Source organism: Melozone crissalis, unplaced genomic scaffold (assembly GCF_028551555.1).
Source record: "Melozone crissalis strain CALT ecotype California unplaced genomic scaffold, PUWL_Pcris_2 ptg000018l_1, whole genome shotgun sequence".
Classification (NCBI taxonomy): domain Eukaryota; kingdom Metazoa; phylum Chordata; class Aves; order Passeriformes; family Passerellidae; genus Melozone; species Melozone crissalis.
Genome location: NW_026535796.1, coordinates 8,672,040 through 8,698,330, shown reverse-complemented (window position 1 = coordinate 8,698,330; position 26,291 = coordinate 8,672,040). Strand labels below are relative to the sequence as shown.

Here is a 26,291-nt window from a genome sequence, read left to right as displayed (position 1 = left end):
AAGGAGCTGCAGGCATGGTCAGCCAGCCTTGCTTCAGCAGAATGGTAACTCAGGTATGCTGGGAATTTTTATTTTATAATTTTTATTTTATCCTTGATGGCCAGGGTGGATTGGAGACTGGGATTCCCCCTTTGCCCACCCCTGTGCGGTGGGTGCGGCGCTGCCTTGGGAGTGAGGATGGTGCCAGGGTGGATGAAGGGAACTGTGCCGTGTTTGTGGGCTCAGAGAGGGAAGAAATTATTTGTGGGGGTAGGTGGAGGATGTGTGTGGAACTGGTGCACGTGTGTTTCATCATCCTGCCAGCAGGGACCTCCCTTGGCCTGTGCTTCATCAGCATCAGGTGTTTGGGGTTTTGGTGGGGTTGGGCTTTTCCTGGGGAGGGGCAGGGAGGTGTTTGGGTTTTGAATTTGGTAATTTTTTAAATTCCCTCTCCTAGACCTGTTTTGACACCCACTGGCAAGCCTGAGCTCTCTAGGCCAGTTGATTCAGAATGGCTATTTGTCTGTCTACAAGCAGGTGGGCAGCTTTCTTCCAGACCAAAGATCTGATTAACTCCAGAACATCCTCCTTTGGGCAGAAATGAGAAGTACTTGTTACTGCTCTGTGCAGAGCTCTGAACAAAAGTGGGTACCTGAAGCACTGAACTAATACAGCAGGAGTTCAATCCTGCTTGGACAGAGCTGGATGTGACTTGTGGCATAAGAGCAGTCATAGAAAATTGAGGCAAAAGGCAGACTGGAAGGCCTTATTTTAAATTAGTCTTAATAGATCCATATAATAATTTTATTCAAAGATAGGATTCTAACATTCTGTTGACTCAACTTTTATGCACATGTGGTATCCTTATCCCACATTGTAACTTTTTTCTGGTGGGACAAAGCACCACAAAACCAAAGAAATTTGGGATGTGGGAAAAAAACCAGTGGCATTGGAGTGCTTTATCTGCTCCTTTGGTAGTGCAAGGAGGTGGTTGCTGATATCCTAATGCTTGCCCAATATTCATGATGCAAATTTGTTCTTTCTCCATGAAACATAAAAGCTCTTTTCCATGCTTCTCCATATCCATGTCACTCTGCTTGCTTAATTTTCTGTCACTACTATTTTAGTTCATATTTTTTCTAAATGCTGTGGTGAGTCCTTTGTAAGCTGAAACCGCTCTGTTAAAAACATCTGTCACTGAAACTAAGCTGCATCCAAAAGAGATAATAAGATAAAATCTTTATTTCTAAGTGAAGTATCTTCATAGTTTATTATATTGGCATTAAAAGGTACAGAGGTGTTACTGCAGTTTTGTTTGCCTGGAAAATCTGTGTTCTTTCTCACTACCCTTATTTTGGCTGCTACAGGGAGTTACAAAACCAGCAGTCTTTCTTTTATTTTTCACCAAAAAATTTGCAATTTTTTTTCCTAGAGCAGAATATTTTAGCAGCTCCCTAATGTATCTTTTATTTCCCCCTCAAAATTGTCCTTTTTCAGTGCTCGCTTTGTTGGCAATGATGATGAAATTCACGTGCTCTGCCAAAGTCAGTGAGGAAGGAAGAACCTGCTGCACCTGGGGCAAGGACCAGACTGCTGTGCTGTTATACAACCTCCCAAAAGCCCTTCATGTGAAGGCAAGCCCGGGCAGCCTCATGCCTCAGCCCTGCAGTGAGTGAAGCCCCTCAGTCAGAGCCAACAGGGCGTGAGCTGAGCGAACCTGACATCACCAGCACGGCAAAACAAACCAGGTTATTGCCAACAGCTGTCCACTGAGGTTTGCAATGGGGAATGCTGCTCCTGCACCTCCTTTTGTTCCCCTCCCTGATTCACTTCTGCAAAAAGAAAGCAGGTTTTATAATGCAAGGAGGTGACATCTAAGATGGGTAAGAAAATGGGTTTGCTACTGAGTTGTTACTGTGGAGAAAATGAATGAACACAGGGAAAACCCAGTGGGGCTCAATTCTTCTTTCTCCCAGGTCATTGCATGTGAGCTGCAGGTCTTAGTGATGGCTCAGTAAAGTCTGAGAGCTGAATTTCATACAAAGGCTACTGTGAAAGAGCTCACAAAGAAGAGGTAACAGTGGTAGGAGGCTGTGAAGAGAAGACAGTAGTGGTAGAGGAAGAAAAAAGATTAAGAGATACTGGAGAAAGAAGGCAAATAGGGAAAAGCCTGGAAGAATCCTGACAAAGAGGATAAATAATAAGTGAAGGAGAAAAGTAATACATATCAGTAATTATGTTAGCATTCTAGATCTGTCCAGGTGGAATAGCTGGTGTGCAATCACCTATCGAAAATCTAACACTGATTACATTTTCTGTTTTCAAACCTGAATTTCCTTTGCAGTTTCTCCTGATCTTATGGAAATGAGACAAGCTTAAGGTGAACATGAGGTCTTAAAAACCACAGCAGGTGGGCTATTGAGTATTGCTGGATCTCTTGAATTTCTTTTTTTAATTCACTAACTCTCCCCCCATGTTTTTTGCTGGCCAGGTGAGGCATCGGGGAGCCAAATCATGATGGAGGTGAGGCAGAGTCAGGTGTTGCAAGCCCTTGTTTGGCACAGATCTTGACATGACAGAGGCAATTTGTGAAAGCAGGGTCCTGCAGGGTTGGTGCTTGCAGCCTGCAGCCTGCTCCTGGCACAGGCACAGTGACTGCCTGCATCTTTGTGCCCATGGTAACTTAAGTCCCATGTTGACACTTCCCCAGTTTATGTCCCTTCATCCAGTTTCCAAGGAAATCCTAGAAAAGCAAATGCACCTTGGTATTCTGTGTTGCAATAGTGCCAGTTATTTATTCTGTGCTTCAGGTTATGCAAACTTCATTTTAATTTTGCAGTGAGTTTGTATCAATATTATTTTTGTTGTCATGTATCTAATTTTTGGTGACAGCTCTGTTTAAATAAGATGTAACTTTAACAAGCCATCTGTTAACCTCACATAGAAAGGAAATGCTTTTGTCAATTATTCCAATGAAATCAGAAAAATAATTTCCTGGCCTCCAGTAGCAGACCAGTCTTCCTATCTTCTGTCAATAGGAGGATATTGAAACATGCAGGAAATACATGCACACTTTTATCCTGCCCTGCAATACAGCCACAGTGCTGCATTATAAACAGCCAGTGATGTCAGAAGGTTTCATTTTCCATGAAGACTTCTTTGTAGTGCACAAACTCCTTCATTCAACATCAGAGAGTTTCCTCATTAGTCAGGTGGGAAGGCTGGACACAGAAACCATGGGTAGATATTTTGAGTTTATGCCAGCCTGATTAATAAAGATTTTGATTTAATAAGTTAAGAAAGTAGAAAAGAGGGGCAAACACTTCAGATTAGGTGGGAATGAAAAAACCTGCAAAATGACTCCATTTTGTCATTTAGGATGAAGTCATAACAATGGCTGAAAGGAAGGAAGAACAGTAGTGGCCAGAAAAGACTGAAATAATAGGGAAGAGAAAAATGAATGGAGAAAACATGGAAGAGCAAGGGAGCAGTCTGGTTTTGTGAGGTTAGTAGATAGAAGACATTTCTGAGTAGACAAAAAGAAACACAGGAAGCTGCCTATGAGCTGACAAAATGGTGTAGATCCAAGGAAAGTCTTTGAGAGAGATAAGTGTGTAGTGTGAGCTGCTCTCGTGGGAGAGTCTCAAGCCCAAATGAAGGGAAGATTTGTCCATTTCCTTCTTTCCTTATTGGAAAGGTTCTCACAACTTTTAAAAGAAGATGGGAGATAGATGCAAAATATACTGGCATTGAGCTGCTTTGGAGAGGAGTTGGTCCAGGCCAATTCCTGCACAGTCCATGTGCTTACGGACACAAGCAAGAGCAGCAAGGGATAACCCTGAAGCAGCTTTCCTGCTTCTCCAGCCTTTCTGGACAGCAGAGCAGGTGGGTGAGGACAGCATCCAGCACTGTGTCTGTGCACGTGTGCTTTTGAGCCCACCCTGCTCGCTTCCCTCTTGTCCAATACTCAGTGAGGAAGGTAAAGATCAGAACCAGATCTTTTATTGCAGCTTTATCAGTAACTTTAACCAACAGATCTGGAGTCAACCCCCACAATGGAAGTATTGAAAATAACCATAGTGCTACTCCACGGCTGTCAGCTTTTGCATTAGAAGAGCCCTTGATGCAGCAGTGTCACCTGGGAGGCAGACATTTCTTGTCCACAGTGTGGAGGCTGAGGGTAGAAGAACCTGCTGAATGTGACACTGCATGATGTGATTGATCACACTGGGTAAAGGAAATGCTGTCATGATTTAATTAATCAATTCTGATCTGCTGATCCCTGAGTTTACTTAGACTTGAAAGAAATAAATATAATTAGATTAAACAAAGGTCTTTCCTTCCCGCACATGCTCTGGGCCCTTTTGCATCTTCTGTGAGATAACAAAAAGCTTATGAATAACAGGCACAGAGGTCTTTGTTGCTGTTGACTTAATGCAGAAGGCTGGCAGGAGGAATATTATGCACAGGTGCAGTATGCATGACATCAGAAGAAGATGACACATGGGTGCTTGAAATAAGTTTTTTAAAATTTGATTTCCAGTGTTAGGTTGCAAAAGGATAGAAACATCAAGGTTTCAGTGTTGCCTGTTGCAGGTCAAGGTAATTTTGACAAAAAGTGGTAATGTTTGATTGAAACCTTATCAAAACAGAGGAAAGAGGTAGAAGAGGTTAGAATTCAGCTCTTGGTTTATCCAAAGGCTTTTTGTGTGTAACTGCCTAAAGCTGTGCAAGCCCTGGGTGCCCTGGTGTGATTCCTCTGCAGGTCTGGATGGTTTTCCACCAGCCAGAAGTGGTTCCTGTGCAGTTGTACTGGGTGCCTTTGAGAGCACACTCACAACTTTACAGTGGTTTCTTTGGCCACAGACATTGTGTAAAACATGTCCTTGTCCAGTTGTGGGCTTCCTGCCTCCTGTCACATGGAGCTGTTTCTGCCAGCAGCTGGGGCCTGCCCTCTCCAAGCATCACATCTTCGTTCCTGGTCTTGTGTCTGTGCTGGAGAGGTTTGTGGAGGGACATGAGGCTTGGGGAAGGCAGTTCCCTTATACTCTACTGCATGTACTCATGTCATGTGTTTGTCATTCACAAGTGACCCAGCATGTGGCTGTGCAGATGCCATTTATGGTGTGCTATGCCAAATCTACCAGAAAATCCCTGATAACTGCATTTACCATGTGGTTTTTTAGGTGAATTTGCCCCTGTATTTTGGGAAGTTAATTCTAGATTGTATTTGCTTTAACTGTTTGTACTAACGGGGTAAGAGAAAGTGGATGGGATGAAGCCTAATAAAAATGAGAAATACCTGATCTATTTAACCCTCTTTGCTCTCTGGAGTAGTTCTCACACCAATCAAAGCCAACATTGATTAACACAAATTGATCTTGACTAAAATCAGATTTTAAAATAAGCAAATATTTTGTCCATGTAGTTTGCCAGATATTAAAGATTAGTTTGACTCATCCAGAATGAATTTTTTTCCCATCTTTTCTTTCTAGAAATTGCTACTATCTTTTCCAATCTGTAACTCTTTTCCATTTAGTCCCCACTAGCATGTGAATAGGTGAAAAGAATTGTGACTAGATGGGAGGCACAGTGACAGTTCACCAAATATATTGTAAATTGCACTGAGCTCTGCTTGCACCTCTTTGACAAATCCTCATTAGCCTGTTTTGGTCTACACTTGCATCCTCTTGCCAGTTGTAAGTCTGCTCACAGTTTGCCACCCTAATCTTTTATCCATGATCCTGGTTACTATTTAGCTAATGCTTTCAACCTTAAATAAGCTTATAATGTTTATTTCTCTGAAATAAAATTTTGTACCTTGTGTCCCTAAAAGCAAAGCTCTCTGATCAGGCAGATGAGACTCATTAGTGTTACATTTCAAGGAGCCTTACTTTGATCCAAATTAATTAATTTTGCCCCAATACAAAATTGTCCTAACTATAAAGGGAACTAAAATCTAATAAGATAAAAGAAATTCAGAGGGAAAAAAATATCTGTCATGAGAACACAGCAAGATGAACAGCTTTTGCCAGTCTTGGAAATGATGATGTGTTTCACAGCTCTGAGGCTGGACATTTTACAATTGCCATGTGTTTAAAGTTGCTGCTGTGAATTGATGGGTTTAAATTGCTGGTTTCCATCCCTGGAGCAAAAAGTGACTGTGATTTAATTTATGTTGTTCATGCTGGTCAATGGCCAGTGTCTAGACCAGAGGCTGCCCTCTGTCATCTGTTTCCTGTGTGGTTTCAGGACTTCAGTGGATGGGGGTGTCTGAAATCTGTGAACAGAGAATGGTCCATCCTCTGAGCTCATGTTGGTGTGAAACCCTGAGGGCTGGAATTGAATGGACTGGCTGGGAATGAGCAGCCTGACCATGGCCTCTGTTTCAGAATGGCTGATCATCTTCAGCACGGGGTGAAACACACCAAAAACCTACTGGAACAGGCAAACCCAGTGTCTTCTGGCATTGTTTGGGCCTTGGAGTCATCTCTTGATTTCTCTTGGCTTGGCTTGTTTAGGATGTGTGAAACTCATGGCATACATTCAGCAAATCTAACATTGGATACACTTCCTAAACAAATGTGAATATGGCAGAGGCTGGTTTCTGGCCCAAGCCTGTGGTGAGGCTGTCAGAAGTACCTGGAGGGCTTTTGTTCTCTTTCCTGAGTGGATCAAAGTCTGCTGAATCACTTTCTGAGCTCTGCTTACTCATATCATTACTGAGTACAAAGCTTTCCCCTTTGTTCACTTCTCCACCTCGCTCTGAATACACAATATGCTGCTGTTCTACTAATTAGGCCAACAGGCTGAGGTTAACAAACACTCTGTGACTGCTCTTATCAGCAGCCTTATTTATGCATTTGACTATTTTGCTTTGTGTTCGTCTGTGATGTGGAAGCACTGGATAATTCCTGAGGTTTTGTAGTGATAATGTGGCAGAAATAATGGTACCAGGGTGGTTCCTCAATGAATGGAGTCCACTTCTACCATAACTTGTGCTTAAGGGATGGAGAAGTATCAGGACCTGGTCAGAAGTAATCCCTGAATGCCATGAGGGGCTGTTTTCAGTGGTGGTGGCTGAGGTTGCCTTAAGCTCTGGCAAACTCTCCTCTTTTTGGATGCTTTGTCTTTCATTTTCAGGTTGGGCATCTTGCACTTGTACCTGGTGCCAGAGCCATCAGCACTGAGCACAACATCAACAACCCGTGCCAGGCTCTGGAGCTGGGGCCAGGGCTGGTGCAGGGCAGAGCTGTGACCTGGCTCAGCCTGTGAGAAACCAGCTGGGAGCCTCCCCTTCAGCCCTGCCTGAGCAGAGCAGCATCTGCAAGGCTCCATGGAATATTCCCTTGTCCTCTCCAGGCTGCACTGCATTCCCAGGCAGCAGGTAGATCTGTTTGTTGAGCTTTTCTACTTGGTTTTCCCCATGCCTGGTTGATGGTTCTGGCTGGACTGAATGCTGTTTGCTCTAGTAACACAGGGAATCTCTGCTGGCTGGTTTGGGACCATGTTTAACTTGAGGTGACTTGACCAACCCTGAACAGATAAGGAAGTAAAAGGAAGTTGTAATTGGCACTTCTGTACCCAGTAACTCCAGAGTAATTGGAGCAAAGAGCTCTTTCAGGGCTTTGGTTCCCAGCCCTACACTTTGGTTTGAAATGTAGCTGATTGATATTAAATTTGTGATATTATTTTCCCTAGAGAAAACAAATCAGAGCCTGGTTTGTCCATTGTCCCAGCAGCATCTAAACTAACCTTTTGTAAGGAGTTTACAAAGGTGCTGTCAGGAAAAACTACACCTTATTTGCTCAGAGCAGCAAATAGCTCATGTCACTTGTGATTTCATTTAGCTTTTATGAAACGAAAAATATTTCCTGCCTCAGATGAAAAGGCTAATATTGCTTCTTTAAACAGTCCAAAGCAAATATACAAACAGTGCATGGTCTGTTGGCTGGCTGTGCTTCAGCAGGTTTACACAGCAGCTCTGGCTTTTCAAAATAAGTGTGCTTGAAGGCTGTTGATACTACAGCTGGCTGAGACACGATGAGAGGGTAATTTACCTCATTGGTTCTTGCACTTTTCATTGGAAAAAGATATTTTTAAATGTTTTAAATACTTGCATAATTGAAATCTCCCTTTTCCTTTTGTCACATATTAACTGGTTATGGATGAAATGCTTTATTGATCAACAACTATTCAGTGGCATGAATTGTTAACTGCTTGCTAAGCACCCTCATGGGGATGTGGTGCCCTTCTCAGGGACTGAGCCATGCAGGCATTTCTCTGAGGCTGCTCTGAGCTCAGGCTGTGACACTGTCACAGCCTCATGCTGGGGAAAGGCTGGGGGAATTGCTCTGGAAAGTGTTTGCTGGCAGAACTGTGGTTTGTAGAAGAAGGGAGAAAATGGAAGAATTTTCTGTAGAAAGACTTCAAGATTTCAGATCCATACATTTCTTTGAAAATTTGGAAAGCTTTGGATTAGGAGCTTTTTGACTCCCTGCATTTAGGTAAATGCCACGATGACAGGTTACCTCATTTAGGTGAGAGAAGTCAAAGGTTGAGAGAATGTAGGTTAGAAAGTGATTGGAAGTGAATGCTGTTGCTTGGGTGTTGTGACAATAAATGCTTTATAATTATTAAAAATCTGTAGAAAAAAACAAGCCAGACTTTCAGACCAGCAGTTTTTTGGGCATCAGTACAAAAGGACATTGAAAAAATTAAATCAGAATATGAGGAAGATCTGTAAAACTTATACTGCAAAGCAAACTGTGCAGAGGCCTGCATGATGCTCATCTTCATTTTCCCCTGTGTACTTCCACAGTGCTTGTCTAAGTGCCATGAGATTCTTAAGGCATAACTTGTCTGCAGCACTTAATTAACAGAAAGGCAGAGGGCTGTGATTAGAATTTTCAGTTGTGTGCTCTGGAGAAAGTAATTATAATTAGAGCAGACTTGGTACTAAATCGTATTAAACCTGTTTTGTTCAGGGAGTTACCACCCCATACCTTTTTCTGGAAAAGTTTCAAGTGGCCCCTTTGCCTCAGACAAATGGTCCTGCTTGGAAAGGCAGATGCCTGGGCCAAATAAAGTCCAGGGGGGGTTATACCTCAGAAGTGATGTTGTGAAATTGCTTTATTGGAGATTAGAGCACTTTCTCCAATCACATGGGGAGATCAGGTAATTCCCACTGATAACCTTGGTGGGATTGAGAAGACTTTAGGGCTGATTGATTCTCTCCATCACCCTTGCTGCATTCAGGTAGATAATCTTATATTTCAGCAGAAGATTAATATCCTTACAGAATGTTCTCAACCTGCTTTTCCATGTTCTTGCCTGACCAGTTCAACAAAACCATCCTCTGACCCTGTCTCTCCCCAGATTGGAGCCCCTGTACTACACTGATTTTTCTTTTTTTCCCTCCCAGACCAGCTTCCCCAGTTCCTTGTTGGTAAACACAAGATTTGTGTCATGTCTGCAAAGATGTGCCAGGTTAGTTGAGTCCCTACATATTTGACCCACAGAGAACAAACTTTCACAGAGTGGGAGGAAGAGGAGAGGCAGGGCAGAAGGTTTAGGTTGTTGTGTTTCAGAGGGCAAAAAGGGTCCCTTTACTGTGTGGCCTCCTAGGGAGGGGGAGATCTGGAGGTGTGACAGCTTGGTTTTAATACTTCTCAGCCTCAAAATCTCCAGAGCAAATCTACAAATGTGTACTCCCAAGTGTCAGAACACTGCTTGATTGCAAACTCTGCTGTCAGGTTTCTGCTTGGAAGAACAAAACAGAAACTCTCTGAAAACTAGAGCAGAGTCACCTCTGAGCTAGCAGATGGGAAGGAGGAATAGATTTGTGATCTCTTCTGGAGATGCTTGATGTTCCTGGAGCTACTCCAGCAAAGGACTGAGAAAAGTGCAATGACTTCAGTCTGACACCACCCTGTCACTTGGATCTGAGTGAGGAGAGTTCATTTAATGAGCGATTAGGAGGGAAAATGTAAGCAAAGCCACTCTGGTAGCCTTCACGTGCCATGGTTTCTCTGTGCCAGTGAGAGAGGTTTTGTGGCAGCTGCACATGGCAAAGCCCCATCCTGGAAAATCAGCTTGACCCCCTTTTGAGCAGGGTCAGACCTGTGCTCCATCCTCAGGTGCTGATTATCTGTCTGGAGGGTGTTGTGTGCATGAGAGGCTGTATGTGAGAAATCTTCTGCAAGCTTTAGAGAAAAATCAGTCACAGTATTGCCTTATCTCCTGTGCCATAAGGGGAGGTTTCTCTCCCCATGGTTTTGATGCCCCAGTTGTCCTTCAGAGTTCCTTCCCACCTCAGGGTCTGTGTAGATTTCTGACATCCCACTGAAAACTTTTGGCCTCTCTTTGCCTTGGTGCTCCTGCAGACCAACAAGGTCCCATTTCAGACCTTTTCTGAAGGGTCGGTGTTTGCTTGTGCCACTCCTGCCAGGATGAGCAGGGTGGTTCCTGTGCATTTTGCTGCCCTGTTTGTGTTGTCTCCATACCTGACTGCTGTGCCATACTGCTCTTTTCTGTGGGTAGGGGCCCAAGCTACCATTCTCAAATGGTAGAATATGCTACCAGTTTTTGAGAAAAGGTAGAAATTTTTCTCTCTGTGTGAAAACACAAAGCAGCAGCTGTGCTAGTGACAGAGTGAGGGTTTTCCAAAGCCCTGCAACTACAGAACTGTGATGATTTAGCTTTTGGATAAAACCTTTTAAGTAGTTCTCCTATTTAGCCATCCACAGATTCCTAGGAGCTGGAGACCCAGTGTGGAGAGGAGCAGAGCAAGCTCCAGTGAGCACCCAGTGGAAACAGGCTGTAATTGAGTCTGTTCATGCTATGTGCTTCTGCCTTTTCAGACCAGGGGGCATTGGCTGTGGTGAACAAGCACTTCTTACCAAACCAGTGAATCAGCTTTAATCTGCTCCCCAAAACCCTGGGCACCCCAGTTATCTCGTTATGCAACCAATATATTTCATATTAGGTTAAATTTCCTTGGCCATTTCTGACCTCATTCCCATTGTTTCAGCAGTTATAGGTCAGGCTACCCGTGGGTCCTCCATTCTTATTGCTCCATTTGAGCTAGGGAAAATTGGCAGATTAGTCATATTCTATTATAACTGTCCTACTGTGCCCATGTTTACACATTTGTCATTAACACCAGGCTCTCACACACTTAGGGGTCTGGGTAAAGATCCTACAAACTGTTTGCTCTCTCAAATGAGTCAGCTCATTTGATGGGGAGATTTATTCTTCAGGAAGGAAGTGAAATGCCTGTTGTAGAGATAATACATATATTGATAAATACTGCATTTTCTTTATGCCAGGAAAATTGAAGCATCTGGTGATGAAAAATGTCCCATTAGCAAACTGGAAAAAAAAAAGGGTTTTTCCAGCTATGTCATCCTGTTCAGCTGTGCTGTTTCTGAAGGACTGAGCTGGTCACTGTTTCCAGCTAGAAACAGGATTGTTTGAAGTTCAGTCCTTCTAGGTAGAAGGAAGACTCTGATATCATCATCTCAGATGTTGGTGCAAGTGTGACTGTGCCTGCCTGGGTTAGGTGTCACCCTCTATATTTGCTTCATCAATATGATTTACCAGGTGTGTTACACCAGTGTCTAAGGGATCTAGCTGAAAAAATCCTCAAAACCTTTTTAAGCACTGAAGAGAGAGATACTGGGGATTTTTCCAGACACTTGATTATATTCAAGTGAAACTAGCTGCTGCTGATTTTGAGCATTTCTATGAAAGGTTTGTTTAAAAAAACCATATTAAAAGGATCAGAGTCTTTGGTTTTGGACAGCTCATATAGAAAATAATCAATCTCTCCTCCCCAAGAGACTCCTAACACCTCCAAGAGATTATGTTCCCGGGGAACATTTGGCTTCTGCTGTGGACAAAATTCCCTTATCTTAATGTTGCCAAGTTGAGATGAGACAGTGAGGACTGGAGTCAAAAAACCATGAGTTTTTATACTATAAACACACCTAGATATATGCAGAAAATAAATGACAACATAAATGATATGAAAAGATGTCGTTTTCTGCTAATAAAAAAGTAGTTACTCTTCTTGTATTCCTAGGATGTTTTGCGAAAAGAAGGAATACGCTGCAATTTATTTTCACAGCAGAAATGCACTGCTGTTTTTAGTGAAGATCTCAGTACATCTGCCCACTGTGTTTGGGACTTTGGGACTACAGCCTGCACTATGTGCTGTTGAGAATTTAGGATGTTGCTGAGTCCCCTGTAGCCTCAGAGGCCCCTTTGCTCAGAGCCCCTCTGCTCTACAGGCCCAGCCCTCACCACCTCTCACTTCTGATGCAGTTTGCCTTCCCTTCCCCACAGGTAGTGTACAGAGCATTTTACAGGGAGTGCACAAGTGCTGGGAAGCGCCTGTGTGGACACGGTGGAGGAAGACTCCCTCACCCAAATGCTCGCTGCCCTCAGCCCCGTGGTGTGTGAATTTATGTTACCTGCAGAACCCCTAGAGTCACCCGCACAAAGTCAGCGTCCTGTGACCCCTCTTGGGTGACCCTGTCCAGGTAACTCAGGAGGCAAAGGGCTTCTCCTCGTGCGGGTTTTCCGGCTGCAGTGACGGGGAGCGGGTGCTGGCTGTGCCCGAGCGTCGCTGCTCTGCAAACCGGGTGAACATCGTGGAGGGGCCCATGGCGCCCCTTTCCCAGCCGGGCCGGGTAGCGCCTCCCCCGCCTCCCCGCATCCCTCCCCTCGCTCGGGGGCGGCTCTCGGCCCTGCATAAAGCCGGCGGGGCCGGGCGCTGCCCTGAGCCTGCCCGGCCATGCACCCCGCGCCGCGCCGCGCCGGATCCCTGGAGGCGGCGCCGAGCCCGCGGGACCCCGGCAGGCAGGTGAGGAGCGGGATGGGCTCGGGAGTGCGGGATGGGCACCGGGAGTGCGGGATGGGCACAGGTGAGGGGAGCAGGATGGCACGGAGAGTGCGGGATAGGGGAGCAGGATGGGTACGGAGAGTGCGGGATGAACATAGATGAGCACAGGTGAGAAGAGCAGGATGGGCACGGGTGGAGCGGGATGGGCACAGGTGAGGGGAACAGGATGGGTACGGGGGTAGCAGGATGGCACGGGGAGTGCGGGATGAGCACAGGTGAGGGGAACAGGATGGGTAAGGGGAGTGCGGGATAAACCTATATAGATGAGGCGAACAGGATGGGCACGGGGGGAGCAGGATGGGCACAGGAAGTGCGGGATGAGCACAGGTGAGGGGAGCAGGATGGGCACGGGGAGTGCGGGATGGGCACAGGTGAGGGGAGCACGATGGCACGGGGAGTGTGGGATGGGATCCTCGCTGCCCGGCCCCGGGATCAGTCCCGGCTTGCGGAGTAAGCGCCGCTTTTGTGGAGTCACAGCTCGGGCGCTTCGCTGTTGCACCTCTCGGAACGGGGATTTGAGAAAATCGGGAGCTTTCTGGTTACTTGGAGAGCAGAAATTGGAGAGACCTGGGGTGCGGCTCCTCTGGCGTCGGTGGCAGCTTTCGGTGCCGTTGGGATTGGGATGGAGCTGCTGGTTTGGGATAAAAGAGGGGAAAAAAAATCTCAAAGTGTAACTGTGAGCATATGAAATTAAGGTAGAACAAAAGCAACTTTTGGTGTACCATTGCTTAAGAGACAGAGGGTGTGACATAGCTCAGAAGAACTCACTCCTTTTATTTATAATATTCTCCATTATAGTGGGAATTTGCTTAGTGCATCAGAGATCAGATAGAAGCAGCACTGGCTGCAGTTACTGATACTGCGCAGTTGACAAAGTCTGTAAAATTCCTTGTGAAGACAAGAATGCTGACAGTAAAGTTTCACAAAAACATTGCTTTGCTGTATTCCTCAGATACCTGGAAGCCAAATAAGCTGCTCAGCACAGCTTTTGCTTTGGTGTCTGAGAGCTAAATCTTAGCAAGAACTTTGGTGTAGCTGGAAAATGTAATGTGATATCTAGTTGTGGTCACTCCTAGTATCGTGTGTTCACCCTTCCCTAGAAGTGTGTCAAAAGGACAGCAACAAAGTAAGCAGCTACTTAAAGGGAAGAGAATATAAAATGCCCATTGTCACATTTTATTAATTGTGATTAATGCAAATCAGTATAAAACATTTTGAAAATAATTTTTTATCTTCAATTTATGAATTGAAATGAGATTTTTTAAGGCAAATATGTTTGGATAATTTAAAATCCTGATTATCCATTAATATGAAGAATTAAAGCACAAAATATGCTCCCTCATATATCTTTCTCTCTGTGAACATCCTTTGGGGAGAGGGAGAAAGGAAAGATAATTGCTATGGGTCCTAAAAAGTGAAATCTTTAACTGGACAGCACCTAATTATCTACCTAAATAAAGGGCTTAGAACATCCCTGTGTTTGTCTATTTTCGTCAAGACTGAGTCAGGCTGGTGGAAAATCAGTTAATGATTTGCATCACTAATAAAAAACATCAGTGCAATATTAACTCCCCCTTCACCCTCCAAAATGTTCAAATGTGTTACCATGCAAAGGAAAAGTTTCAGATTTTACTAGAGCTGGGTTGCTGAGTTACTGATAGAGGTTAAAATATAAATGAAGTGCAGCCACAGGAGGAGAGGAATTGTTTCTGTGTTACCTTTTCTCCTGTTGCCTTGCACCCAAATGATTGCTGCATTGGGTGATTGTCTTCATTTTTTAATTAAAGCAAAAGGTGAGCTTTGGTGTAGGGTTAAATAATGTCTACGGTGTGCATTTGGCATTGTAAGCATCGCAATTTCTTTTTTCCAATTTGTAATTCCTAAGTTAGAGGTCATTTCTAGAGCTTGATATAAGAACATTTTATGTTTTGTTGATTTTCTTCATTGATCTCTTAAACATATAACTTCATAGATGCTGTCACCTGATCCCAGACACAGTGTAAGTTGCAGCAGCAAAGCACAAAAGAAGAGCTTTAGTTTTTGGTGCAGGTAGTCTGTCCCAGCTGTGCACCTCATAACACTGCATGCAACTGTGCCAAATCTCATAAAGGCTGATCCAGGCTGAAGCCAATGATCCTAGACATGAAGTTAAGCCAAATTGCTGCATATTAGCTTCTTCTATAAATCAGCCCTGCATTTATTGCCTTCAAAGACCACCTAACTCTACTTGTAGTGGAGACTTCTTTGCTCCTCCTACAGCAGCCCCATCTGAACAGGATTTGGCTTACACAAATGGCTCTCTGCACTTGAGAAAACAGCCCATGACCTGTCTGTAATCGTGGTGTTTGCAGCTTTTTATTTTCTGTTTGAAGTGCCTGTGCTCAGTGCCTGTTCATGGTTCTTGTGACAGTGATCTGACACTGGAGTGAGCTGGGAAATCTGCAGGCTGCTCAGCTGAACCCTGACTGGGCTTGCCAATTTCCAGCAGAAAATTTGGTGTCTGGACTCAAGCTGATGCAGTTCATTGACTTTGGTGGATCAGAAACAGTGTGATGGTCTGACTCTGCTGTCCAGGCTCATCATATTGTGGCAACTCATTCAAAGTGGGAACCCAGACAGAAATCCAAATATTTTCATTACATCATTAAAGTTGGAGAGACTGTATAAGGGAATCAAAGGAACTGGTGCATTTTGTTTGCATTTTGTTTTGCTCTTTTCATTTCTGAAAATGTCTCAAGGTAATGATATCTTTAAAGTTGTGTCAGATCAAAAAATAATTCCAAATAGCAATATTGTGCCTTCATTGTTCCTCTCCTCTTTCTTGCTGACTGATTCAGAAACCTCTCCTTTTATTCTTTCATTTTTGCAAGTTTTGAAGACATATGAGGGATAGCCTCTGCTCATAAGCCTTGTGTTTTTTCTTTACTTTGTATTTTCCTTATTCTTTACTGTTTCAGTATTATCTCTTTTTATGGCCTGGCTACAGGTAGCTAAAAATATGGTCTGTGAGAGCTGATTTCCACACAGCCAGGAGTGTGTTCACTAGTGAGGCACAAAACCACACGGTCTGACAGTGCGGGGTGTCTGAATTTTCAGTGTGTGATTTGGATGACTGTGCCAAGGGTCTGACACATGAATTAAGGGACATAGCAGATGGAGCAGCTGTGCTGTGGTTGATCAGAGAGGGAGTGTCTGTATAGCCAACAGACTCCGGCCAGCAAAACATTTTACCTCCTTAGGTTTGTGTCCTTGCCCTCTGAAAACAGTGTATTACAGTTATGTAACAAGAGAGTGATTTTCAGTTCTGATCTACTGAATCCTGATTCATCTTTTCTTACCTATGTTCCTGTGGGATTTGGATTATTCTCTTTGCCAGTGTTCACTGAACTTGCTAACAAGTGTTTTTGTTCAATGTACTATTTCCGATGGTGTCTTATTGCTCCTCTTCCTCCCAGTAGCAATGCTAACTATAAACTGTTCATTGAAAATATTTTCTGCATCCTAGGGAATGAATAAAGATGTCCATAAAATCATTCAACTAAAAAAAAAGATATATTGGTATTTCAGTCTCTCACAAATTCTGTCTGTGACTAACTTTATTCCTGTTATTTCTTAATATTTTTCCTTTTGTGGTTGATCAAAGCACAGCATTACCCAAGACACCCTGAAATGTAAAAACTTACACTTTTTGCACTTCTACCCATTCAAACAAATTTTTCTTGTTTGTTTGCATCTAGTTAAATAAGTCAGCTTACATGATGATTGAAGATAACAAAGAGAACGAAGACCATGCATCTGAAAGAGGAAGGACAGCCATCATTTTTTCCTTGAAGAATGAAGTTGGAGGACTTGTGAAAGCATTAAAACTCTTTCAGGTATGTATTCTATAATCTTATGATCATCACTGCAGCTCTCCATTTTTAAATTGTAAGGGTAGTTTTAGAGCACACAAGAATTGATTACATCCGTTTATTAAGGATGTGATTCTTAACCTGCTCCCATCTGCCACCCAAAATTACCCACAAAGGAAAATGTGTGCCTTAGAAATTTAGATGATGGCTGGCTAAAACTCTTACCTGAGAGAAGTTTGTCTTTTCCCCTCATGACAAGAGGATTGGCACTCAGTGGTTTTGCTGGGAATAAGAGGTGCTCTGAAGCCCCTGCTGATGGCAGGCAGACACTTGGGGTGTTGATCTTGCCCTTGCCACACTGCCCAGGCAGACTGGAGGTGGCAGAGGAGCTGCAATTGCACAGCTGCTGGGCAGGTGCTGTGTGAGGAATATGTGCAGTGCCACTGTGCTCTGGAGTGTGGCTCTGCGTGATTTAGCCTGGGGTTTTCTCAATGTTCCTAATATAAAACACATGATTAAATAATTCTTCAGATTAAAGAAAAGTGAAACTAATGCTCTGAAAACTACTGCTTTTAAATCCCTTGCTTGCTTGTGAGATAATTATATGGTGACTTGATTGGCATTTTGGTGAATTTGGCTAATCAGCTTCCTACGGGAAGGATAAAAGAAAAAGGTCCATGAATTTAAACTTCCTGACTGTGTCTTTATGTGCTTCCTGAATGTAAATAAAACTGAAAGAACACAGGTTTGCTTTCATTTTCTTCTGAATAGAAAAGCAAACCTTTGCCCCCCTCCAATAAGCAAATTGCTATCAAGAGATCCAATTAACTAAAATAGCTTCATAGACGTGGTGAATAGTTCATGGCAGTAGAATATGAATTTGAAAAACTATTTTAACCTTTAGTCAATTGCTTTTAGCCTATCTCTTTGAGAACATTGCTTCTTACTAAACAGGAGAAGCATGTAAATCTGGTGCACATTGAGTCACGGAAGTCCAAGAGACGAAATTCGGAGTTTGAGATCTTTGTGGACTGTGACAGTAACAGGGAACAGCTCAACGAGATTTTCCAGCTCCTGAAATCCCACGTCAACATCGTCTCTGTGAGCCCCACAGAGCATTTCAGTGTCCAGGAAGATGGTAGGTACAAAAGGCAGTGCTGATGAAAATGCACTTCCAAATGTGTTGGTTTGAAATCTTTTTATGGTTGTCCACACCTGCACTTGTGTCGTGTCTTCAGGCCCCTGCTGCCAGGTACCTGTTTCTGTGCTATGTGTGAGTGTAGTCTGGCCTGAACCTGGGAGTTCAGGCTGTGTCAGGCTGCTAGAAATTGTATGTCTGCTGTTTGTGTTCCTGTCCCTTCCCAGCACAGCCCAGCTGGCACCAGTGGGAGCCGTGCAGGCCAAAGCAGGCTGGCCTGTGGGCAAAGTCTGAGTACAGGGCTTGAGTACACTGCAATGGCAGAGGTGTGATACTGACAGGTCCCAGTTCAGTTCAGATACTGGGGAGAGTGCAGGATGGATTCTGCAATTTCCTCATTTAGTTCTTGATTTTGCTGTCTTTTTTACCCACTTTTAATCATAACTGGCCTCCTCATATTAGTACAACAGAGGTGCCCTTTACTTTTAGATAATACCTGTTGTGTTTACACCTTTACTTTTAATTGAAGAGATGCCCAAAGTTCAGGGCAGCAGAAAACTGGTCCCATGTATTTTTCAGTCATTGTGCTCGGGAAGGAGACATCTGGAGTTCTTGGATAAAATGGCTTACTTTAGCCCTAAGTAAGGGGAAATTCAATCTAAACAGTCTCCTGACCTTTTAAAGTAAACTGAAGAGCATTGAGGCAGAAAAACAGTGTATTAACTGGTCTGCCAAGGGCTTAGCAAAAAACTCTCTTAGGGCAAAAATAACCCCAAAGTAGTTGGTAGCAAAAGTGTAATGATGCTCCTGTCTCAGGCAGCAGGGCCTCTTGTTCCTCCTCTCCCCCATACCCCTCAAGGGAAAACCAGGTGCTTCCCATGTACATAACCATGGGGAAACATACATTTCCCATGGTCAGTAAAACATGATGAGAGGGCTCTAACCTGCTCCCACTCTGCCCAGGGACCACAGACAAATCCCTTCTGTTCTCCTTTGCACCCTTTGTGCCCTCCAAGATTCCCAGCAGCTGTACACTGGGAGGCCTTGTCTCCATGGGATCCTCTGGATGCCACTCTGACTGCAGCAGAGAAACCCAGGCTGGCTGTCCTTCCCAGAGGCTCTGGGGCTGGCTGTGCTCTGCAGGCAGCCTGTGGCAGTGACTGAGGAGGAAGTGTGAGCTGGAGGCTGGTGCCAGATAGGCAGAGGCCTCCCTTGTCTTATTCATCCCCGTTAATTTATGGGGTGAGCTGTAACCGCCGTGGCCGTCCTTGGAAGCAGCGCTTCCTCCCTCGGTGTGCTGGGTGTTATTAATAACCCTGTGGATCCCATGCCTTCCCCAGGCATGGAGAACGTTCCCTGGTTTCCGAAGAAGATCTCAGACTTGGATAAGTGTGCAAACCGGGTGCTGATGTACGGCTCTGACTTGGATGCTGACCATCCCGTAAGTACTTTTCCCTCCCTACATCCAGTCCATAGCTGGAAACAATTCATGGAGCTGACCTAAAAAATTGCAGCTTTTCCTCCTCCCTTTCCTCTCAATGGTGTCTCTGGAGGTCTGAGCACCTTCTCTTGGGGATTTCATGTCTCTTTCTTTGCTCAGGTAAGCAGGAACTGAATTCAGTTCCTGTGCTTTTCTGCAGGGCTTACTCATGCAAGGACTCCAGGTCTGGGCCCTGAGTGGTCACATACACATTAAAGAAGCTAAAAGAAAGTTATTTTGAGGCAGGCTTTCTTCCCCCTCTACCTTTCTTCCTTACCGGAGAAGCCAAGCTGGTATTTAGGCAGTGAAAACGGGCAACTTGTTCTGTAATTTTGAATAATCATGCAGGTAACAAACTTTGTGTGAATACTGATACAACTAAAATTAATCCTTCTACATGGAATATATAGTTGCATAAATCAGCTGATTCCTACTTTGGAGTATTTGCTCAGTTCACATCTATTAAACATTTCAGACTTCAGCTATGAGTTTCCTGCCCTCTCCTTTCATTCTTACACATCATACTTTTCTATTCCCCAACTGCAGAAATGTCAAGGGTTCTGTTTTAAAGTGATTGGTTTATTTATTATGGCTAGGAAACTCACTGAATTGTGTTTTCCTTTCTCCCCACCAGGGTTTCAAAGACAATGTTTATCGCAAGAGGCGAAAGTATTTTGCAGACCTGGCTATGAACTACAAACAGTAAGCTTGAATTCTTCCAGAAGAAGCCTTCTGGGTGTTTTGAAATAACAGCAGAGTGGGCTGGGAGGAGCCCACTTTCCTGGGCTCAGACCAGGCTGAGACATGCAGGCTCAGCTCAGGGATCAGAGCCGAGGAGGCGAAGGGAAGGGAGATGTGAGGCAAGATGAGAAGGTAGATCGAGGCAGCCCTGGTCAGTCTGAGGCTGTGTGGCTTGGCCAGATGCTCTGCAAAGTAGAGGGAGGGGAGGCAAATCCCAATGTACAGCCCAGTGACCACTGAGAGTAGACTTTCTGAGCAAATGTTAATACTTGAATTTTCTTTCCTGGTTCAAACTAGCATGTGTGATGTGTCGATAAGAAGTTTTCTGTGAAAAGAAATTCTAAGAGCTTCTGTCTTTAGAGATGCCTCTTGGCAGAGGGTGGAGCTCTTAAAGCAGTAAGAGATTCATAACCCAGTGCTGTAAATTCTTTCTAAACGTGATTTTCATGTGGCCTGATTGAATTTAGGTGTCAAGTTCCTCAACTGAAAGTGACCTAGAAAAGGTCTGTATTTAGAGTTCTATTGCACTGTGTGTTTAATGCAACTGGTTACCACAGTCCCAAGCTGATTATTGTTAACCTGTTGTTGACAGAGATTCCCTTGGGAAAGCATTTTCCATGCCAGTTCCCTGGCTGATACTGGAAATGCAGTGTCATTTATCCAAGGTCCTGAGGACTAAATAGGAAAGAGGGACTAAAATTAATATGCTCAGACAGGCACTGGTCTCCTCTGCACAGAAACATAATTTTTACCTGATGTGTATATTTAGCTGCTGTCACACTATGTGTTGTTATTTTAGGAAATTTTCCTTTCTTAAAACAAATTAAAAGGGTAATGGAAAATAATTGCAGACTTAGAAATCCAACATGGAAAAGGATATGTTATCAGCTCCTGAAGCTGTGAAGAGATTGTGTAGGTATTTTAAACCTTACTCTTGGCATTAAACAATTAAGAAACTGTTTACAGAACCAATGCTTTAAGTGAGATCAATGCCAAGATTCCTGACAACTGGTTAAAGTGAAAAACAGGCAAGTCCTTAGACTAAAAGCTTTCCAGGACATAGACCAGATCTCACTGTATTTGATAGAGTCTAATGGCAGGTGTCACAGTCAGGTATTAAATACTAATAGTAGGTAAATTAGTCACCTCTTATTAGCCATTTTCTAAGGAGTGTTCTTTCTTCCTCTTCTTCTTGCAGTGGTGACCCAATTCCCAAGATTGAATTCACTGAGGAGGAGATCAAGACTTGGGGGATTGTGTACCGAGAGCTGAACAATCTTTACCCAACTTATGCCTGCAGAGAGTACCTGAAAAACCTGCCCCTGCTCACCAAACACTGTGGGTACAGGGAAGACAATATTCCCCAGCTGGAAGATGTGTCTCGCTTCCTGAAAGGTAATCTGCTGGTTTCCTATAATTTTCTGGTTTTCAAAATAAACTGAGGTCCATTGCAAATCCCACCATTTTGTGGGCACAAGGAAACATTCTTGGTGACTTATATTCATTCTGATCCTCTAAGAGGCCTTTTGGCCATCTGTGTTTTAATGTATTTGTCTTCAGTGCAGGCAGTGACACTTGAGGGGCAGTGTCTGAAAAGATTGTTAGGATTGGCTAAGGAGATACCTGGCTATATTATTGACCCTAGACATGGAATCCTAGGAAATCCATTAGCACAGAGATAGGGCCATTTTAAAAAATGTTTCTCAGACTCAAGCCTAAGTCTAATTTTTCTAATTGTGCCTCATTTTCCCACATGCTTTTGAGCCAAGGTAGTGCTGTGGCTGTCACCTCAGCCCCAGCAGGAAAGCTGACAGCACTGTGCATCCTGAGCTAAACTAACATACAGCTTCTCTGGTCACTTTCAGAGCGCACAGGCTTCACCATTCGTCCCGTGGCTGGATATCTGTCACCAAGAGACTTCTTGGCAGGACTGGCATTCCGAGTTTTTCACTGCACTCAATATGTCAGACACAGCTCAGACCCTCTCTACACACCAGAGCCGTGAGTCGTTTAATCTTGGGGTAGAGTTTGTGAGAGAGTTTTGAATCTGGCTTGCCCAGAGCCAAGTTACTTAAAAGCTGCTCAAGAACACCAGCATAAAACTTATTTTTAAGATGCTGAAGACTCAGCCTTTACGCTGAATGTAATGAATTTACAGCATGCTGAAATGCCACCTTTGTAAGTGCAAGATTTTCAAAAGTGTAGCTTGCTACTGGAGATCTTCTCCTAATATCACTGTGTGCAGTTAATATCCAGTTTCCTAACACATGGGGAGCTCAGACCTCAATTTTAGGCACCTTCATTTGAAAATCTGATTTTATGCACTTTATATAGGGTTGGTATGATCTGCTCAGTTGCTTTCAGAGAAATGGGCAATGCTTTTAGTGTTTAAGTTTAAAGTTTAATGCAAGACATTGTATCTGTTCAGTGGTGCTGCTTTTTCACTTTGCCACAAAGACAAATCAGGAGATTTCTTGTTTTGTTTCTTTTTCCAGTGATACCTGCCATGAGCTCCTAGGCCATGTCCCTCTTTTGGCTGAACCCAGTTTTGCTCAGTTCTCTCAGGAAATTGGTCTTGCATCACTTGGGGCATCAGATGAGGCTGTCCAAAAACTGGCAACAGTGAGTGTTTGAGTGCCTGGGGATTCCATCAAAACCTTTGTGTTTCACTAAGCTGATTCCATGCCATGGAATAAATGTGGAGCTTCGTGTCAACATTAGCCACATCAGCTGCTAGATCTTTGTGTTTCGCTGGTCCCTGGATTGTAAAGCATGAAAAAATTTTCCATGTTAGGGAAAAAAAAACACTTTAAAGTTGATATGATTGGTATTTTCCTTCGCTCTACTGTCAAGTAATGGTTTAGCTTCTGCAGACTGAAATTTTATGGTCTATTTCTTTCAGACAAAGTCTTCTTTCTTCTGGGAACATGATTCAATGATTTGAAAGTTCTATTTCTTTAATGTGTAGAATGAATTGAAATTATATGGTATTGAATGTGGTGAGCGCTAGCATTAGATACTTTTCAGTCAAGAAATTAAAATAATATAAACTAATTTTCTGGATATCAGTCTCTGGAAGTCTTGGCTGGGGTATTTTAAGATTAAAAGTAAATTTTGATGAAAAATAATCTGTGCCAGTTATGCAAGAACTAGCTTGCTGATTTTAAAAATTTCTTTTCCCATGTCATGTGTAAAACTTGTACTACCTTCAGTGGGGGCAGAAATAAACCATCTATGAAAACAGTGTTCCTTCCTGTATAGCTGCAGAAACCCTGAAATTCAGCAAACAGAATGTCTTTAATTTTACAGCACACTAAGCAAATGAGAAACAAACTGCAGTGGGCTGTTCTTACTCACCAGAGATCCGCTCTACCCAGTGATTGTTTTAAGCTGAGGCTGTGATTTCACGTCAGTATTTCTCAAAAGAGATTTACACCTCAATGTTTGCACTGGCATTAGCATCTTCCAGCCCAGCTGGGTGATCTGTGACATCCACCTTTCTTATGAGAAGCATGCAATCCTGTGGTTCTTCATCCTTCCATCCTGGCTTTCCTCCTGTTTATATGTCTCAGGATAACTGAGTGACAACTCTCTGATATTTGCAAATATTTGATGCTACCTACAAATAGAAATGCTTCCATCTCTAGTTCACCACAGCATCTTTGATGAAGGCTGAATTGTTTTACTTCCTTCTGTGTTTCAGTGCTACTTCTTCACGGTAGAGTTTGGCTTGTGCAAGCAAGAGGGGCAGCTACGAGTTTACGGGGCTGGCTTGCTCTCTTCCATCAGTGAGCTCAAGGTAAGAATGGCTACTGCTTGCTTGCCTCTTTTCTTTGTGCCTCATTATTACTGCCACTGTTTCCCCCTGCTTTTTATGAAGTATAATTTCTTGATGTTACAGTCCAGGTAACTATTTTCAGATCAAAGCTTCAGATTATAAAAATATTGCTCTTGTTTATACACAACCCTTGTGTCTGTGGAGTCCCTTTTCTCACCCAGACTGGCAGAATATGACTGTTCAGAATAATTCAGTTTGTTAGGCTTTAATCACTGTTCATCTGCAGATAAAAATTTCAAGATGAGATGCATTAAAATCATCTCACATAATCCTTTTTATTCACTTCATCACATGTCATTTTCCTCCTGGATTCTTTGGATGGTGATGTTCCTCTGACCCATGGTAACACCTCACCAGCACTCACTCTCTGACAGCGCCAAAGTCAAACCTTTTGATCCAAAGGTCACCTGCAAGCAAGAATGTATCATTACAACTTTCCAGGAGGTTTACTTTGTTTCTGAAAGTTTTGAAGAAGCAAAGGAAAAGATGAGGTACAGATTCTGTCCCCCCCCTCCCCACCCCCCTTCTTTTTATAAAAGCAGATTTGGGTTTCTATCTCTCTCTGTTGCAGCGCGAAACCCTTTTAGTCTTATCAGAGTTTTGTAACTATATTTCACAGTAAAGGAGTTTTGGTTAGTATTTTCATGGTCTTTCAGGTACAGGAGATATATAACAATTATATTTTTAAATATTTTAAATATTTATTTTAAATACTATAGAAAAATATTTTAAAATACTTTAGAAAAGTGGGTATTGATACTGGCTGCATACAGAGAATGAATTTGTGGTTTATGTCTTGTTTATAACACCCCCTTTTGGATATAACACACTCTTTTTTTTCTTTTTACCTGAATAGAGAGTTTGCAAAAACCATCAAGCGTCCCTTTGGGGTGAAGTACAACCCCTACACTCAGAGCGTGCAGGTCCTGAAGGACACGAAGAGCATCGCCAGCGTGGTGAACGAGCTGCGCCACGAGCTGGACATTGTCAGCGACGCCCTCAGCAAGATGGGCAAGCAGCTGGAAGTTTAACACCCTGCCAGCACTGGGCTGCAAGCCAATCCTCCCCTTTCCCCACTGATTTCTTTCTAGGCATATAATGTGTTGCATGCAGAACTCGCTCCTTTGCACATGGAAGAGTAAATGGCCCTTAAGAATATAACAGTTTAATCTTGTTACTCTCTGTAAATTTCCTCACATAAATGCATTCCTCCAACCCTCTTAGGTAAAAAAGGTCCAGAGTTGCCTTTTAGAAGCTTGTAGGGGGATGGAGAAATTGTTAGACTGGAGAAAAAGTGTGGTCTGTGGATCAGGGCTGGGATCAGATGCTGCAGAAAGTGGCTTATGAGGCAAAAATGGAGTAATTCACCCCAGAGAGAATTCAATTCCTGACTCCAGCAGTCTATGATACTGACTGCGTGGTGCTGAACACTTGACAACGTAGAAGCTGTGGTAATTCAGTGTTTCAAAGACTGTGCTACTAAGTTTGAGACTTGAATGATTACAATGCAGGCATCAGGACACAAATAGCTGGAGGTTCTACATGATAAAAGGGAGGAGTCAAATCTTGCTTTCAAAGGGATTATTCTTGCCACAAAGAGTTGCAAATGCAATGTTTGGCATGCTTCTAGTATAAAGAGAGATACAGCTGTTGCATGAAATCCTAATTACGTTTAAGTGATTTGATATTGGCTTAGAGTCAGGATTTTTGTTGCTGTCCTTGATATTGCACCTGAGGGAAGACCTTTCCTTACAGAGATACCATTTGCCTTTTTCCTGATTGAATTACTTTAGCAAAAAAATACAGCAAGCCATCAAGCATTGATTTAGCATAAAGCCCAAAACCATTTCCAAACTGCAGCTTCATATTCAAAATAGCTTAATTTGCTCTAAAATAACATCAAAGTTTAAAAAAACACCCAAAGCCCATAGAGCAGTGTACTTTATGTAAAAATAAATATCTTGTTGATTGCTCAGTCACTTTTTTGACCTGCACAAGCTACACAAATATACATTTAGTTTCTTCTTTATCTGACCTGAACACCTTCATTCCCTATCTATTAAATTATAACTGAAAGGTCCAAGCATTTCCTAGGAATTCTGTGGTTTTTAAGGCAAGAAACTACCTTGTAGTGTGAAGCATACCTGATCCCAAAGAGCACTTTAGAAGGGTAGGGAAGCAGTGTCCTGCTGAATTGTCTGCATTGCACAGTAGCAAACTTGCCTGTGTCGAGGGTCCCACAGTTCCAAGCACCTTGCAGAGCTGTGCAAAGCTTCTGCCACCCCTGTTCTGGCATGGACACGTGTGCAGGATGTGAGACATTTGAGTGGGGGATCTGTGATGTGCAGGCTGTATTT

At 43.2% G+C, this 26,291-nt stretch overlaps 1 protein-coding gene across 2 annotated transcripts; it reads left to right on the top strand.

The window, feature by feature from the left end:
• Positions 1 to 12,778: 12,778 nt before the first annotated feature.
• TPH1 (tryptophan hydroxylase 1) lies at positions 12,779 to 26,275 on the top strand. Of its 2 annotated transcripts, XM_054275756.1 has the most exons (11): positions 12,779 to 12,847; positions 16,624 to 16,761; positions 17,692 to 17,875; positions 19,216 to 19,316; positions 19,990 to 20,057; positions 21,295 to 21,491; positions 21,962 to 22,097; positions 22,592 to 22,718; positions 23,800 to 23,895; positions 24,292 to 24,425; positions 24,791 to 26,275. In XM_054275756.1, the coding sequence occupies exons 1-11, from the start codon at positions 12,779 to 12,781 to the stop codon at positions 24,963 to 24,965; spliced, it is 1,425 nt and encodes a 474-aa protein (XP_054131731.1). In that variant the 3' UTR covers positions 24,966 to 26,275. The 2 variants fall into 2 exon arrangements, with proteins under 2 accessions (XP_054131731.1, XP_054131732.1); XM_054275757.1 differs by lacking the exon at positions 24,292 to 24,425 and having other exon boundaries at positions 12,780 to 12,847.
• Positions 26,276 to 26,291: the final 16 nt, after the last annotated feature.